This window comes from Sinohyriopsis cumingii, chromosome 7, assembly GCF_028554795.1.
Source record: "Sinohyriopsis cumingii isolate HCF-2022 chromosome 7, ASM2855479v2, whole genome shotgun sequence".
Classification (NCBI taxonomy): domain Eukaryota; kingdom Metazoa; phylum Mollusca; class Bivalvia; order Unionida; family Unionidae; genus Sinohyriopsis; species Sinohyriopsis cumingii.
Window position 1 is genome coordinate 103,573,724 of NC_142967.1, and position 19,613 is coordinate 103,593,336.

At 36.9% G+C, this 19,613-nt stretch overlaps 1 protein-coding gene across 1 annotated transcript in view; it reads right to left on the bottom strand.

Moving 5' to 3' along the window:
* Window positions 1-511: 511 nt before the first annotated feature.
* The window catches only part of LOC149795849 (uncharacterized), a 32,302-nt gene continuing 13,200 nt past the window's right edge, over window positions 512-19,613 (bottom strand). The window contains exons 3-5 of the mRNA XM_089963865.1: window positions 7,234-7,420; window positions 6,389-6,555; window positions 512-792 (exon numbers count right to left, since the gene is read on the bottom strand). Coding sequence (XP_089819991.1) covers window positions 512-792; window positions 6,389-6,555; window positions 7,234-7,420 — 635 coding nt within the window. The remainder of the gene's footprint in view (window positions 793-6,388; window positions 6,556-7,233; window positions 7,421-19,613) is intronic.

Genomic DNA, 19,613 nt, shown 5'->3' on the forward strand with positions numbered 1-19,613 from the left:
TAAAGTATGTATGTAATATACATGAGTAAATGTATAGCTTGGTGTTATTGTACATCATAAAACATGTATTTGTTTCCATTAAGTGTGATAATTAAAGGAAGTAAACAAAACATATGGATAATTAGCATTCAGTGTCTCCAATATTTAAATCAATGTTATCGGTTTTCCAAACATTAAGCATTATTTTCATTTTCTTTGAAATTTTATTTTGTGTTATGTAGACTCAAGCGAAATATTGAAAATTCGTGATGAATAAAGTCATCAGCATTTATAAATATTCATACACACATACTTATATACATACACAAAACAGTTGGTTTATTTGTAATTTTAAAGATAAAAGAAGTGAAACATTTGTCAATTGTTTGTGATACTATACACTGCATATTATAAAAGTAATTATCTATCAATATTACGATAATCTAAACTATCCAAGTCTTTATGATAATATAACAAAATGGTTGACAATTTGGTATCTGAAGAATACGTATTGATTGAACATCTGATCTCTCTAGAATATATTTTCACAATAAACCCCCCAAGTGTTATTGCTTGTGCAAATGTCCATACTGAGGCCGCCATTTTCTTTACAGCTTTCATTCGATTTTGGTGATAGCATGGTTCTGTCAGACAACCAGCCGCATCGGCATTCGTCGTAACCACGAGCCACTGCGTCCTCAATAGTTTTCCTTGAAGCAATCGTTAAGCTGGCATCTGTGCATATCTTTATCGCATTATCGAAAGAAAATGGTGTACAGTCGATCGGTGCGGGAACAAATCGAGTTGTATTTGCTGCAAATAACAAATTTGAATCGGATCAAGTTGTTCTCAATGCCAAAATGGATTGCATCTTCATAAAAAGAGATATGCATAAAAGTGTATAATATTAGCTGTATATTCTGTGGTGAAGACAACATATAAATTAAAAATGATCCCTAGTGGGCACGGAAAACTGATTCAGTTCTCAAAGTCTGCAATATTAATGTTTTGCCAGATTACAATAGTTTTTGGTAGGCCTGGCAATACAAATCAGTGTATAATGTACTCGAGAAGAAACTTAAAAAAGAACATTGACATATTTCGCAATTGGATCTTGAGAAAGAACTTCTGTGAACGTGTCTACTATCAAACTGTGGTCCGGTGAAATATCGTCCATGACATTTCTATAGTAAATGAGACATGACGGCTGTAATATGAAAATCATGTCAGCTTCAACTTTAGATACTATTATCCACACGTTTGCTACTTCCGTAAACAGGTATGTTATGACTTTCTTCCGGTTATTATTTTCATCCAATCGGGTACCTTCAATATGTTTTCGTTTAATACAGCGTTTAATGTTTCCCCTCAAAGGGGTTGGTTCATGTCTTTGACCTGGAGTCAAATATTATTTTGACAATACGTGGTCATACTCATCAGCAGTGTTTGCAAGAAAAGTTGTGAAAACGCATAATCGACTCACTGTAACCCTTTTTAAGATATCAAACATGTTGTTTCACCTTCAATTCAATTTTTACAATTTTAATGAGACGTTGACCAAAAAACTGTACTTATGGTTTCTTAACCTTGAATAAAGCTATAATCTTGTACTTCTACCATTGGAAGACGAGATGTATCAATCATACATTGATGTGCTCTAATTTATTGCAGATTGGTTTTGGAAGACCTCCGGTATTAATTGCGCTGTTGACCATAATACATTAAACATAATTGATTGTGATATGGTAAGATGTTGTTTTCAGTCAATAGTTAATACAAAAATGGATGCTGTAAATAAAAGTATCTTAAGTTTGCACAACATAGAAATTATTATCAATATTTAGATGGGAAAAAGATAATACAACAAACGCGCAACCAAACAAACAAAATTTGAAAAAGGACATTTCATTCGTCAGGACTGGCTGACGAAACTGGTGAGGCGCGGTTGAGCATGGTTTTTACGGTTAATTTCCACCGGAAACTACCTTCTGTTACATATTGTATCTACTAAAGCTAGTAAAAAGATTTGAAGTAGTTAACTGACCGGAGTGATTGGCTTTGAACAGCATTTGTGTAGCATGGGGCTAACTTTACATTCCCTGTTAATTATTGTTTTTATTTTGATGAATTCTCAGAAGAAAGGAAGGTTTCATTAGCATATTGCTTCCATAATGTTACACTTTGGATGGAAGTGTACTTGCAATTTTATCAGTGTTATACATATTATCGACACTTAAACAGCATGTGTAGATGAGAAATTGGGTTGTGAAGAACAATAACTTTGAACATTTGCGTACTTGGAATAGACTTGGGGAGAGGGATCAGAAATTAAAGAGAGGATACTATAGAAGGTATGGTTAGACAAAGGTGCAAGCACAAACAAAGAAGGGCATTTAAGAATTTAAAGCTCGAATTAGAAAATGACCTGGGACAAAGAAAACAAATAACGGTGTAATGTTCATATAGTTAAAATACAAAAATATGGAGAGGGAACACGAAGGGATTTTTATTTTTTACACATTACTACTGATACGAAATAAGAGAGTAATATGAGCAAGCAAATGATACAAAATTTACCTCCGTGTAATGAGGATAGAGTTAATATGGCCAATTATATGCGCAGATTTGGATAATATGGTAATGTTTTCAAATGGAACAAAGATATATTCTGTTTAAGTCTTGTCCTGTTACTAATGTGCAAAGCTAAATGAACGTGACAAATTCCACTTTCAAAAAGATGCATGATTAAAGAGATTTCAGTAATGCTGCAATGTTTCCGGAACCAAACGTTTAAATATGGTACATCTAAGAAAGAAACAAAACACTCCCAACGTGTTAGCAGGACTGTAAATTATTTATAAATATGGACTAAGTTTACTAAGCTCTAGAAAACCACATCAGGTTTTTATAGGCTTTTTCCTCAGATACATGTTGCTAAACAATTCTAGGGATTTGCACCTGCTTCGGAAGGAGGAATCCTGCAAATAAATATTTGACATGAACACTGAAGCAGATTATTCAGACGAGCGTCACGAGCGTCAGGATCACTAAAAACATGATTGGGTTTTCAATAGTATAAAAACCAGAGGCTTGAAAGCCAAAAAAATTAGAAAGGATTGTTTGCTTTGAATTCAACTTGATATCAGAAAACGAAGCCCCTTTCTTAACCTCAAGCACACAAGCACTATATATGGCAAAATCAATACAGGACTTAGCAAATCAAATGTCAAAAGACTCCCATATGTATCAGATTGTCGTGCTCCTATTCTTCAAATATTCAAAACTAGGTCACAGGCGAGAATGCGCGCGTGTGGGGGGTATTAGTGTCTGTAATTGGATTTTAACGTAGCTTTAAAGACATTTCAGTCATATAACTACAATGTCTGCAGTGTGACAATTTATTGTGCTGTCTAACACTGAGGCCTCATGCCGCAGACATAAAGAATGATATCCCACCCAGTCACATTATCCCGACACTAGGCTCACCTCTTCATGCTGAGCGCCACGCGAGGCAGCGGTTAGTTCCACTTTTTGTAAGTCATTGGTATGATTCTGCCGGGGATCGAACCAGCATACTCCCGTATCCGAGACCGACGTTCTAACCACTAGGCAACCGGACAGATGGCGAGAACGTAGAAACAGTCACTAATCAAATGTATTGTTAGGAAACCGGGAGCAATATATCGCTAATTTAGTTTATCATGGTGCATGGACAAGACGTGCACGTGAGCGTGACCGCGGAATAAATATTATCTGGCATTCATAAACATCCCTTTGATGTTTGAAATGTTTATGCACGACATAAATATTATAGATGGAATTTTCCTTGTATGACAATATACATTATTCCATGTGGTGGTTCCCCAGTTAAACATGTTATATGTACTTGGAGTGGTGCATTAGTCCATTATAAGGTACGATTTAGCAATAGGAAATACATCTAGGTGAATATTGGCCGAAATTATCTACCCTTGCGTAACAAGCGACTTGAGAGGATTGTGTAGTTAGTATGAATATGCCAGAAGTAAGTGTAAGAAAAGTCGAATAACGAACGTATCATTAAACAAAATACCTTTAAAATGTATGCCCTATTTAAGGTGACAGATCTTGCTATTTTCGACAACATATTTCCTGTTACACATCATAAGAAATATCAAAACTTTATTCTTGTGGATTGCGCAACTAAGAATCTTGAATCCGCATTCTTGCTAGCATGTTGCCAGTCCCAGCATGATAGAGGTATCTGAGTAGCTTCTCAATGACTGTGGTGCCGAAATTTATAAGGGTGTTTATCAGGAAAACGTCGAGCACAACAGTTATCAAACAATGTAAGTTTGGGATTCTCGTCGTTCAAACAGTTATGCTGCAGGACAATTCATGGTATTGCACCGATCCTGCGCCAATAATAGTATGGTAATGCCGCGGACGAGGACGTAAAAGCAACATTACATTGTTCACATCGACTAAGCATTATAGAGCACGTGTCGGAAGGCACAAGACGCTTCATTGCGGCTGGGCTCTATGTTTACAAACTATTACAAATGCAGAACGCGAAATAGGAAATTTAAATTAATTGTACGGGTGCCTGATTTTCTACCTACTAGCAGAAACACCTTATACATCCATAAGAAATGGCTCTATGAAGTGAAACAAGTCAAATCCAAATGAATTACACAATAGACAAGATTTATATATTTAAAAAATGTTTAAAAGGATATATGGAAAGGAATGGGTAAATGATATTGACACAGTTATTCGACTCATCATATAAGATGATTATTGAAAGCGAAATGGGTGGCGAGTAATGAGGACCCAAGTTCGGATATGTTTCTATAGTACAAATGGCGTGTAGAAACAATAAAAAGATAAGGTCTAAAATTATAATAAACTTTGGAGCAACAAATCTCTGAGATTTTTCAATATTTATCCGTATTTGCCTACGGAGAGTATAGGCCACACTGCGCTAGTAAATTATGAACTAAATTTAAGCACACCAGAGACGATCCGAATTAATTGCTATCCAATACATTTTAATACACGTGCTATAGTCAACACTGAAGTACGTAATGAGTGCACCTTGATTTGATAGTACCCTTAGACTCCTCGTATTCTTACCCAGTAATACAAGTTCGAAAATGGAAACAATAAACCGAAATTAGATCTCACCAAAGGATATTCGCAAGTGCTTCTCCCTGATGATGCCTGCATTTTAACTGCAATCACAGCTAATGTGATATAAAATACTTTCAGGTACTGCTATTTGGTTTGATGAGAGTTATCTCATCGAGCTGTCGTCATATGCGCAAGTTGATAAAATGCACGGAAAATGTAGATTATTTCGTTGCTATATTTTTTGGAATACGCTTATGTACCACAAGCATATCACGATATTAATTAACTAGCTCGACAACCTCCCCAAAGGCCAATTTAACAGCAAGAAAAGCCAAGTGTAGTAGTACATATTCTAATTTGGGATGATCATGCGATCCAGTAAGTTGATCAGGGCATTATAACAATTAACTGGACAAATAATAATAAAGCAATTATATACATTTTTAGACTATTTCTAGATTATTGTTTGTTAAGGGAATGCTTTCGAATTATGTTTCTATTGTTAGCCCGTAGACAGACCAGATACGAAAATGGCAGCTTATAAATAAGGAAAGGAAAAGCACAAAACAATTCATTGTTAATAATCAATGGTCAGTCCTTTGTTCAAGAAAACATATTAGTTTCCTGCAGATTTTGAATAGCTGGACAATTATTATTAGACATATCCCTGATAATTTGTTCCGATCTTTGTCAGATGTTGCAAAGCTCTTTACCTCATGTGTCAATAATATATAATCAAGCACTTTGTTGGAATTACCAAGCATACTTTACCCAAGAGATTTAACAATATATGGGCACGGTATGAGTGGCTGTTGCCATCAGTGATTAACACAGAATCAAATATATGACATTCTCTATAACGATTGCACAAATTTGCCCACAAAAGCAGATGATTAATTTTAATAGCATGGGAAAACCTTTTATTTGCTTACCATACATATGGATAATCACTTAAGTAAGAAGCAATAACACTCCTGATATCAAACAACACAATTATTAAATTTAAAATTAGCAATATTAATAAGCTCTCCTTCTGATTCATATTGATAATTCAACTACAGTATACAGCCGTATCTCTTCCAGGATAATTTATGTTTACCTTTATTAAGAAAGGTTCATCATTCTAAAGTTATATACAATTCTTAATTTATAAGAATTTTAAATTTGACATTTTATTGACATAATATATCCATCATTTTCGTCAGGACGCTTTAGATAGTTCTATGCAAATAATGCCCCAGCGGAAAAGACCAGGACTCTACGTTCTATTTGAAATAATGTTAAAATCAATGATTACCACAGAAAAGTCCTCTATATTTGTCAACAGTGCCCAACGGACAAGCATTACATTTGGAAAGTAATTCATCATAATACTCGTTCGACCCGCAGCACCTGTCATTCCCTCTGAGTGACACAGAGTCGTAAACATTCCGATTCCTTGTTTGCTCCACTGCATACAGATTCCTGCACAAAATAATTCAATTTTCATAATTTTAGCATCGATAAAAACATATTGCAGATTGTATTGATAGAAATGAAGTCAACAAAATGCGATGGAAGTTTAAGCATGAGCTGATGTCATTTTTAACCGCTTTTAATTGTTATGTTAGCATACAAAAAGTTTTCAATTAGATTGTCAAAATTTATTACTGACTTGCCAGAATGTAATGTGTTAATATACTTAAAATCCAAAATAATGTACTGTCTTGTGGGCAAGAAATAATTTTTGCGCAAATGTTGAACCAAATTTCATTGACAGCAAACTTTATGTAAAATAAATTGATCATGCGGATTTGAAATGCATTTAGACAAAGTGTACTGTAAAACAATAATAATACAAATGTGTTTCAGATTTGTTACAAATTAATTGTTAGTGGATTTAATTTATGTTATGTCTGAGAATAAAGATTATTCAGAATACCACCTTACTTCCAGTCATAGTAATCATTACTACTACTGGGTTATTCTATGTAAATAATCTTAACATCGATATATATATACAAATATATATATATATATATTATATATATATATATATATATATATATATATATATATATATATATATATATATATATATAAACATATATATAAAATCAAAGACAGAATTGAAACTTAGTAAGTGAAAAGAGTATTACATACTTTGCAAATCCACTGTTACGTTTCTTCTTTTTCAATGAAGGAATTCGACATAGTTGCAACGCAACTCTTAACGATATATCTGTTGAAGGCAAGATGAGTATGTCCTTTTCGTAGCCAAACAATTTAATATTCCATTGTGCATAGATAGATGGACAGATATTACCTAGAGAACTACATGCATGAAACGCTGTAGAAAAGAAAAATAATTAAATAGTAACTATCAACACCAAACGAAACAAAGATGAATATATGAAATATACCTAATGCTGACCGTATGTCATTTATCAGAATGGAGTATATTGTTTACATAAATAGCTAATACATCATATATATTCAAATAATTATTCTACAAAAATTAATTTGTATCTATTAGCAGAATGCGTACTAATCAATATAATTAATATATTGATGCATGCAAATTAGAGGTATAAAGGAATTTCGAAAAATATGAAAAAATGAAACGTAATATCAAAAAGCCAATTTTTTTCTCTCTCCCTCTCATATATATATATATATATATATATATATATATATATATATATATATATATATATATATGTGTGTGTGTGTGTGTGTGTGTGTGTGTGTGTGTTTATGCGTGTGTGTATGTGTGTATGTGCATGTATGTATGCATGCATGCTAACATGCATGGATGTACCTACCCACGTATGTTTGTATATATATGTGAGTGTGTGCGTTTGTGTGTCTGTGTGTGAGTGTGTGTGTGTGTGTGTGTGTGTGTTGTTTATCCGTGTCTGTATTGATACTTGTATTATGTATATCTAAATTATGTGCAAATTGATGTTATCGTGGATGGTAAATATCATTTAATAGCCAATATATTAAAGCCCATGTCACATTGTTGATCAAAACTTTATTTATTCATCTTTTATAACCAAAGTTTGGATTCATTGAACAAGCTATCTGAAATGAGCTCTTCTGCGAAATAATCAAGATTTTAAGTCTAAAAGTTCAAATACTCAGTTTAAAAGTAAAAGATGCCACCACTTAATTCGTTCCACGAAATAGCTCGTATTTGAAAAGTAGTGATGTGATACATTCGACAAATTCCGTTAGTGACAAATCTAATACCAACATTTCGTGTACGTTACGTCCACAGTGAATCAATGGCGAATAAAGAGGGGCATGTCTGTTTTAATTTTAGCGTATCTTAGAGGAAAATCATGCATTAGATTAAAATGAGACAGGGTTTAATGTTGGAGATCAGCTTGGGCGCTGGAATATGCAATGAAGCACCAACGTGGGCTTAAAATAATCCGAGATAGTGAGGTTTCAGCTTCATGTGTTGGTAACGGTGACGTCATTAGATCTTTTGTTGCAGTTTTTGAACGAAATCGGTTGACTAAGGGATATAATTTTAGACCTACATTAATATTTTGTAATCTCTGCATTGCATGTTAACGTTCTTGTTAGTCTGACTTCACTGGCTTCGGTTTTTTATATTTTTCATTTGCGTCTTCTACGTTTTCACCAGCCCTATACGAAATAAAGTATTAGTTCCGTCGTCAATAATGGTGTTATTCTGGCCAATTATATCTTTTATTGTATGAATCTGTTACATTTCAGGCTAGTCCGTACAACAAAGATTTTCTCCTGTAAATTCTTGTTGTATATAAGTATAAAGAGAGGATTACAATAATGTCCAAACATTTCTTACATTCTGTTCTGACAATGACCAATGCTGCTGTCTAACATCGCATAAATTCATATTACGCAACCCTTTAAAATGCACTAAATAGTCAAACTGTAAAATTTGTACATGGTTCCTCTGAATAATAATGTATATGAACATCAAATTGCATCTACGTTTCTTTATTGGTTTATTTACGGGATAATGCCTTTCACAATATGAGTTAATGTTTAACTTGTTTCCTGTAAGATATTGCACATGTACTACTGTACTGAGTGTAAACATTATTTACAACTAACCTACGAAATGCATTATGATTGTGTTCCTTGTCAAAGGAATAATTTGATTATGTACTTTGTTGATTCATGTAATGCCCTGTAAAACAAGATGGGTGACCCTTCACGGTAATCACTGTATTATATATTGCTGAATTAGAATACTTATCAAAATAAGATCCATTTTAGACACATTCGTGGTGGCTGAGGTATAGCTGTGTCATAACTGTACCACTTGACACCTCAATAATTCTCCCTCTTGTGATTCAGAAGCAAATATATCCCGTTTATGTACTTTCAAAAAATAGTCCTGACAAATCCTTTTATCTATCGATTTCGCACTAAAAGCACACGCACATATCAATTAAATATCTCCATTCACGTTATTAATTTAGCATTAAATATCAGGTGTCAAAAATATACGTTTCAAGGTTATGGTGAAAATTCATTTCTACTCCACAATAATTGTTAATTCTGATTTTCAATCTGTTTATATTACTGTGAAGAATATTTAAACAAGAAGGTCTCTACAGTTTTAGAACGTGTGTATTGGTGCGTTTTTTTTACAACTCTGTATACTTCAATTTGGTATATTCTTTCTCTTTCCTTACATGTCTCAAACAATTTTATTTGCACTCGATTTTTTATTAGGATTATATTTATGTTTGCTGGTTTTGCTTATAACATATTCACTTTCCTTGGTTTGCTTTTAACATAGAAGTGCTATTGCATTTTTCCAATCTAATATATTAGCTTTATGTCCACGTGAGCTCAATTTGGGATTACACTACTTTCCCTTACATAATCAAAATATGACTCAAATAAATACAATTAATCAACTCGTTTTTAGTCCATTTTAGATGATTGTTATATTGACATTTTACATATCTCCCTTTATAGCATGCAGTGACCATTAGGCCTGAATTAGATGTCACATGGTAATAGTGGCATTTATATAGCTTCTCTATTTGTCATTTAATATTGACAAAAATCGAGTTCCACCATGGTACTTGTGGTTAGAGATTTGCCTATTCGTTGACTCATTGAATTAGTTAATTGTGAGGCAGAATTTCAGATATAACAGTCATCTTTGTATACAGAAAATAAAAGACATATTCTAATACAACTAGTGCACCATCTTTTAAGTAATACATTTATTGTAGTTATTTATATCAGTTTCAGTTATCTAGATCGCACGTTTAGTTTCATCATTTACCTGTTTAAAATTTACTTAGCTGCTCGTCGAAGGTTTTGTAAGACGATATTCACGTTCACGTTCACGTGCGAAAAATGGAACAAGCTCAGGGACACGATAAGAGAAACTATGGCGACCCTGTTATTAAAGAAGCGAATCCATCAAGACTGGTTCGACGAGAACAACGATGCCATTGAAAATCTGCTTGCCAGAAATAACAAAGCATTCATGGACTGGCAGAATGACACAAACTCCATCAACAAAAAAGACCGCTTCAAATTCTATCAAGCTGAGGCTCAGAAGGAAATCCGCAAGATGCATGACCATTGGTGGGAAAAGAAAGCTGATGAAGTGCAAAGCTATGCTGACACTAACAACTCCAAAGAGTTCTATAACGGCATCAGGTCAATCTTCAACCACGCAAAGTCCAGCTCTGTGCCTTTGATCGCTGCAGATGGCATTACACTAATAAAGGACAAAAAGGATGGCATTAAGGAAAGATGGAAAGAACACTTTAGTCAGCTCCTAAACATGCCGTCATCGGTCAGCCAATCTGTTCTTGACCAAATATCTCAGCAGCGAACGCACTACCAACTGGATATTCCACCAACGATGGAGGGGTTGAGGAGGGCCATTAAACAAATTAACTGTGGCAGGACAGCTGGAAAGGATGGTATCCCAGCGGAAGTGTACAAGGCTGTCAGTGAACAGACTCTAAAGGCATTCCACGATGTGCTAATCAGCATCTGGACGGAAGAAGAGATGCAAACGAACTCAGGGACGCATCAATCAAGACCGTCTATAAAAATAAAGGCACAAGTGTGGACTGCAGTAACTACAGAGGCATCTCCCTGATGTCCATAGCTGGCAAAATACTTGCTCGCATCATCCTCAACAGGCTTATTGCAGCAGTGTCAGAAGATAACCTCCCCGAGTCTCAGTGTGCTTTTCGCCCAGACAGCAGCACCGTTGACATGATCTTCGCAGTGAGACAAGTCCAAGAGAAGTGCCCTGAGCAGAACATGAATCTGTATGCTGTCTTCGTGGGCCTGACAAAGGCTTTTGATACAGTCAACAGAGACGCACTGTGTGTAGTACTCAAGAAACTTGGTTGTCCTCAGAAGTTTACCAACCTCATTCGGCTCCTCCACGTTGACATGACTGGAGAGATTCTCTCAGACGGTGAATCCTCTGAGCAATTCCCAAAATATAATGGTGTCAAACAGGGCTGTGTACTTGCCAGGATACTCTTCAAACTCTTCTTCGCACAGGTACTGTTCCATGCCATCCGTGACCTTGACATTGGCATCTACATTAGGTATCGCCTGAATGGATCAGTGTTTGATCTCCGTCGCCTATCTGCAAAACTAAAGACACTAGAAAGACTCATCATTGAAGCACTTTTTGCAGATGACTGTGCCCTCATGGCCCATGAAGAGACAGCAGCAGGGAAGTTGTACAGACCAGTGCGTCCAGACCAAATAAAGCTTCCTACGCGAACTTTCTGCGTAGAAGCCTCGGATTTCATTTTTACAGCCTTCTACGGAGATCAATTTTCGTGCATTCCAGACCAAGTGCATCGGGTGGTCGCGCCGTGTGTGTTAGTAAATATAGCGTCCGAGACAGGAAAAATAAATGTCAGGGAATAAATTTTTTGTGTTATTTTTTTTGTTGCATGGTGGGGCTGCTTTGGCCCATTTTACGTCACATTAAAATGATATACTTGAAAATAATATGAGTTCGAAAACTAGCACAGTTGGAGAGCCTCATTCTGCTAGATTAGCGCGAGAACAATTAGCGGCACTAAAGAAACTTATTCCAGTAAAAAAATTATTCAAGGAAAAAGTTCGTGAGCACGAAGATACGCAATATGAAATTACCGAGATATCGTCAAAATGGTTAAAGCCAGTTACCGAAGTAACCGAAAGAGTCTTTTTTGGCGACGAGGACGATCCGGATATCAGGAAACGTGGAATTCTTCCCGTGTTGAGAGGTATCGAGGAACATTCACGAGTATTACCGGAACGACTAGCAATACTAGCACAACAACACGGGTAACAACCAGGAGGAGGAACCCCTGCAATTGGTTTTAAAATAAGTAAAGGAAAACCTGGAGGAAGAAAACCTGGAGCAGGAAAGATGCCTCTTTTCGAGAATACACGCAGAAATTTTACCGAGGAGGGCTGGGAAATGATATTACGGCCGCTATCGCTTTATGAAATAGATGATTTTGGTAGGAAGGCGGAAGATTATTTTAATGAAAAAGAAAGATATCTATCAGAAGAAGGATTAGGCAAAATGAGAAACCGCGATGATTGGTATAAAATGTTATATAGAGCCTATTCGGAAAAACCACAGGCAAGAAGAACGGATCCGCTTTTTAGGAGATTTTTGGTAGCCGCGGTGGAAAGAGAAAGATATAATGTGCAACAAGCGGAAGAAGAAAAGCAACAAAAGAAAGAAAAAATTCAACAAGCGAAAGAAAAAAGACGACAGGAGAAAGAAGAAAAGCCTAAATCTTCACGGAAAAGAAAAGCAAAATTAAAAGAAGATATTCAACCACAGGAAGAAGATATTCAACCACAAGAAGAAGAATTTCGACCACAGGAGTTTGAATTTCGACCACAGGAATTGGAAGAAGATATTCAACCACAGGAATTAGGATCTAGACCAAAAGAAAGAAGTCAGCCTCAGGAAAAAAAGAAAAAACCAAAGAAAAAAGATAAGAGCGACCAGGAACCAATATTTCATCCAAGCGACTACAAAAAACCTGCGGACGAGAGAGTTCGAGCATTAACTGAGGAAGAAATTGCATCTCGTTCAAGAAGATCAATTGATTATAGTAAATCTGCCGATTATTATTTGAGGGAAGACAATATCGATATACTCAAAGACGATTTTAAACGATTAGAAATTGCTGCGAATTATACTCCAGAAAATAGAAGATTATTCTTGCGAGAAAATTTCATTGATACAATCAGATCAGGAGATTGGTCGGCGATAATTTATTTTGGTAGTTTAAGAAAGCCGATAAATTACTACGATCTCGGATATTCAGATTTTTTAAAGGAGATCAGTGAACATAAAGAAAGGCAAATGAAACGATTATCATTATCACCACCACAATATCCTGGAAAAAGCGCGACACCATTTGGAGATCCTAGACCAGGTACGCCACCACCGCAAGATCCTAAAATAGGAAGCGGATATACCATTTGCCCTGACAGCGTCGTCAACGATGTATCTCGCCTCGAAATATTAATCGGAGGAAAGCGAGCCGGAAACAATTCTTCTGAAATAATCAACGAGGCCTCAGATATGGTGTTATTGATTCCCACATTTACAAGGAGCTCGTTGACGAACTCATCGATTAAAACAACATTAATTGAAATAACATGATTGTTCACAAACATCAACGCAGACCTAGACAGGTCCGCATAGTTAACTCTCGATTGCCCGTATATAAATATATTCACGGTAACGGATTAGGCGATATCGTTGGAAGCCTCGTCACGCGGGTAGTCCCTAAAATAGGACCCGCAGCCAAGCAAATTGCATCAAAAGCAATAGGAAAAATTGGCGAGACTGTCATTTCTGGTATTGGTAATTTGGCCAGTAAAGGCTTCGATTTTGTCAAAAGCAAAATATCAAATTTGATGGGCAAAAAAAGGCAGCCCGTCAAACTACCTAGCACCAGCGAAATGCCCGCCGATGTCAGTAAAGTTATAAACGACGCAGCAAATAAAAAAATAAATGATCTAGTACAGGAAGTTGCAAACACAAATCTAGCAAAGGAAGTAGCGAACACAAGTTTTATATCAGGCAGCGGTCTTCGTTTTAGATGAAATTCTTAATAATAAATGTTCGCACAAGTGTCAAACGAAGTGTTCGACATGGACGAGCCTGTAGGCAAGGACACATCCGTGCGTGATTTCCAGTATTTCTCGTACGACGCAGTTGAACCAAACACATCTAATCGCTTGGAAATTCAAGTTCACGATACAACAAGATATTTTCTTCCATCTGAGGCGTATATCGAAGTTGTTGAGGAAATTCTTAAAACAGATAATACCGCCTATGGAGCAGATTTTAGGGTCGGATTTGTTAACAATGGCATCATGGCATTATTCAAGAACGCTACTTACATGATCGACGGAAGAGAAATTGAGTCAATTACTAATGATGTTGACTTAGCAACAACGATAATAGGCCTAGCTAGATACTCGGATGATTTTACCAGATCAGCTGGCCCTAGTATGATGTTTGCCAAAGATAATTCTGATCGCCCCGATAGTAGGCCGTATATCGTCAGACGACCGACTGATCGCGCCAATCCTCCTGCACCCGTTGGTGTCGAAGATATGATTATTAATACTAATTCTGATTATAATCTCGGATTTGCCACGCGAAAACTCACGCTAACACCAGATCGCAGAAGATTCTCCTGTGCTATTCCGTTATCCCATATATTCGGATTTTGCAGGCATTTCAGGAAAATTATCTACGGAGCGAAACATACTATTATGTTTGTCAGAAAAGGAGATAGCGATGATGCTATCTGGCGAGAAGGTGCTATTGATTACGCTACTAACGTGATAGATGCCAATGCCGATCCCGCAAATAGAGGCCAGGTAAAATTACTCAAATTTACCCTGTGGATGCCAGCGATAACTCCATCAATAATCGAGGAAGAAAAATTATTATCGTTCATGAACCAAGGCGGTAAATCTGTCATGTCATGGCTGACAACAACAACAGATTCCATAAATACCAATATTGATGGTGATTTTACCTGGCGTATTGCATCGCAGCAAGGTACCTCTGCACCTAGGCATATCTTTATCGCTTTTTTGCACACGCGAAGATATCATCAATTATACAGCCACATGATATTTGATAGTATTGGCGCAACAAACGTGTCATTAAGGATAAATGGGCAACAAGAACCATCGGAGGAAATATCGATTGATTTTGCCAACTATTCTACGGCCCGCGCGTATCATCGCTTGCTAAGTTTCATGGGTCGTGATCAAAATATCGATACCGGATTGCAAATATCGCAGCTAGATTTTAATAAACTTTATCCTATCTATTACTTTTCTCTGGAACATCTCGATTTGGTGAAACAATCTGTCGTTGATATCCATTTCAAAGCCAGAATTACCACGGGAGGTGCTTTGCATAAAGCAGTCGCGGTGATTCTCAGCGATAGAACAATGATCCTGGAAGGCATCAGCGGCAGAATGAGAATCATCGACGCTCCTGTCGAGAAAATGTAACAAAAACCTAGATTTTCTAAATTTAGATTAAACGATTATTAATATGCCATACGAACACGTCAGCGTAACTCTGACCCCGGGTCAGATGAAAAAACTTCAAACAGCAACAGCAAAGCGATGCGGTGTGAAATTAACCCTGAAAAATGATCAAATTCAGGGTGGTCCTAACAAACTGTCGCTAACTAAAAATCAACGTGAACGTTTCACCAAAGCCAAATCAGCGAATTCCGGCGTTCATGTGAATCTTAGTATAGGCGCCATCAGAGACATGGTCAAAACAGGTGGAATTTTCCCTTTCCTAGCCGCTATTCCTGGATTATTATCCGGGGCTCTTCCGGCAATTGCAAAAGCGATAGGATTAGGTGCGGCCGGAGCTGTAGGCGACAAACTAGTACACAAAGTAATGGGAGGGCGATATGGTAAAAAAAAGGGAAGCGGCCTTTATCTAAGACGCGCCCCGTACGGATCCGGCCTAAGATTAGCACGCCCTATTCAAATTTAGATTTATTCAAAGAAGCAAAAAATAAAAAAATAAAATTTTTCAGAGGCGTATTTATGCGGGATCAACTACCAGAAAAACCAAATTCCACCGAGACAGGAATAATAAATCTCGATTCAAATACTGGCCCTGGCACACACTGGGTCGCCTACGCGATTAATCCTCGCGAAGTTGTTTACTTTGACTCGTACGGATTAGCTCCACCAAAAGAATTTATCGATTACGTGTCAAAGTTAAATATTCCAATTTGGTATTCGACACTTCCGACGCAGACGTTAATGGATCCACCGATATGCGGTCCTGAATCAATTAACGTCCTTGATGCAATTTCAAAATCATCCGGTCCGTATCATAGAATCGTATTTGAATATGCCATAGATAAATATCATGGTTGATATTTACGGGAGATTCCTCTACAGGAAGAAGGAAGCAGAAGTGACTGACGTCGATCTATCAAAATTCGCAACCAGGGATGATATTAATAATCTTCTATCGCTGTCAGAGGTAGATCCTGGCGAAGTTGCTGTTTTTCAGAGCCGCGAAGGAAGATTACAAACAAGCAATGTCAAAATAACTGATATAATCAAGCGAGACGAATATAACGATCGCATTAATCAATTTACTAGCCTGTCAGATTCGGTATCGAAATCCATCGCTGATATCGCAGATATTATAGCGAAGTTGTCACTGAAGGCCAATATCGCGGATGTGGAAAAAAAGGACAACGAATTATCAGCAACGTTGCTTCTGAAGGCCGATAAAACATTATACGACGATCTTCAGGACAGAATGACAAAAAGACTTGGCAGGCTAAATAACGATCTTAAAAAACTCGACGATACCTTAGCTAAATTTAGCAAAAAAATCGAGGAAGATATAAAAACATCCGTCGATAATATCTCCACCACCGCAAACGAGCTAGCAAAGAAAAAAGTCGATCAAGCATCGCACGATGATCTTAGCGAAAAAGTAGAAAAAATCAACAGCGACATCACTAACGTTCTCGTTGATATTACCGAGATAAAAACCGTAATGAGTCAGAAAAGCGATAAAACATCACACGACGATCTCAGCGAGAAAACAAAAAAAATTAACGAGGATATTACTAAAATCAACGATGATATTAACGTGGCACGTGAATTGGCGCGTTAAAAGATCGACATATCGGTGTACGACGGAGAAATTCGAGATTTCAACACGAAACTTAATGACGCAGCTACAAAAATTAGCGATATTAGCACAAAAATATCGTCAGTGAATCTTAAAAAACTAGCGCGTATTATTACACCATCGGAGGTAGAAACAGAAAAAATTGATTGTTATGTGCCATTTGTGTTAATGAAACAAAAAAAAACAGATGGTTTCCCGAGAATAACACATTTAGTTTTACTTTTTCGATTGCTGGTGTATATAGAATATATTTTATCTCCCCGGTAAAATTCAAAGTAAAACCCAGAATTCGTGACTCTTATGAGTATCATCCCGGGTTTTTAATTCTTCCGATATACGAAAACTATACAGAAACGTTTACATTAGAACCGCCAGATAGAACGTTTCAGATGACAGTTGAATATATTGTAATTTTCGAATATTTATCCGAACTTCCACAATCAATTGATTGGGCAAGTTAACTAATAAATGACTGCATCGGACTACCGATACAATCAGGCGCGTTCATGGCAGGATTCGTTAAAAAAACTCCTCGACGAATATCAAACAAAAATAAAAAAATATCAGCGCAGATTAGTTGCCATCGATGTTGCTGTGTACGCGGTAAGTGCAATTATCGCCGGCGCAGGGATAATCTTATCCGCGGTAACAACAATCGCGCCGATCGTAGCAACGATAATAATCTCGTCGACAACGACAATCGCCGGTGTTCTCAATATTATCGCAAAAAAAATCCTCATGCACAAACGAAAAATTATCTCTGTACACGAGTAAACTATCCCAGGTCAACGAGGCGTATTCGAAATTATCATCGCTGCTTTCTGAGAGTCTCAACGACGGCGTTATATCCGATCTAGAATTTTCCATGATGGTAAATATCTATTCTGAGATTGAACAAATGAATATCAATAATGTCGGAACTAGCTCAAATCGTGACAAACACGACACCACCGATAACAACGCTGATATCGGCAAGTTCAACCAAGCCAGAATTTAGTATCGATTTTCCAACACCAATTAGCGTTAAAGAAATTGCGCTGTCACAGTTACGCGTCTATAACAGCTGGCCCAATGTTAGATCAAAACCATTCGGTAGATTATCGCCGAATAATTCGCTTGTTTTTGCCAATAAAAACCGTCCCGATGGAACTCCCGATTGGATCGTCGTTGGCATACCAACAGGCAGTTACGAAATTGAGCAAATCGATAAGGAACTTACCAGTAGGATATCAAATATAACCGGCGATGCTAAGCCAGGAATAAAAATATTAGCACACGAACCAACGCTGTCATCGATAATCGAGGTAAAATCGCCATATATCGTCGATATTTACCAATCATCGATTAGGACAGTGCTAGGTTGGCCTGAAATCCCACCTCTGGAAAAACCAGAAAAACCAGATGTTTTTATTCCAGGTTGGCACGAGGAAGCTCCTCCAAAGCAACCGGAACCAAAAAAATCTGATTTTACTACTGATGAGGGATGGTACGGAGATATCAAACACAAGTCTCTAATCCTCACTGCCATCGGCCTCGTGAACATCCACAAATTTAACATGTTGATGTTCGCTTTTACTTTTAGGGACGAAAGAATTCTCTCGTGGTTGGTTCTTCCCCAAATTCCCCCCGGCGTGAAAATCTTCGACGCTACTAACATTAACAGGACAATATTCCCCATAGAAGGCATCATGATAAGAAAAACCATCAACGAATTTAATCAAGAACATAAATTACATTTAAATTTATTGCGGGAATCCTTTCATGAATGCATCTTAAATAAATCAGGTTCATGCAGCGAAACTATCGGACGTGTGAAGATTTTAAATCAACTCGCGAATGATGTTGAATATTATCACGACATGTTCATTCGGGCGATAACCGATGATATATCAATTGCCGATTATGTTCTTCCTATTAGCAGCTTCACGTTGATCAGAAATTCAGGAGAAAAACAAAAATTCATGAGAGTATTTGGATTAACCGAGGAAACGCTACCAAATTTCAAATTTCCCGATTATGACGTTGATAAAATGAGAAAATCTGTTACTGATACCATCGATGAGTTATTTCCGAAATTACACGCCGCGTGGGCTAAAAAAATACAATCAGAATCAATTCTCAAACACAATAATGATCAAACGGAAGGGGGACGGCATATCTCGCCAGGTATCGTTAATATAACAGAGGTTATCGCGATTTATCTTTACGCGGACGTCGTTGAAGGTAGCTATAACGCAGATGCGTCTGTGTCAGAGCAGGTGCAGCAGGGATTTATCTTATATTCGTTTTCACCTAGCGCATCTCCGGGTTT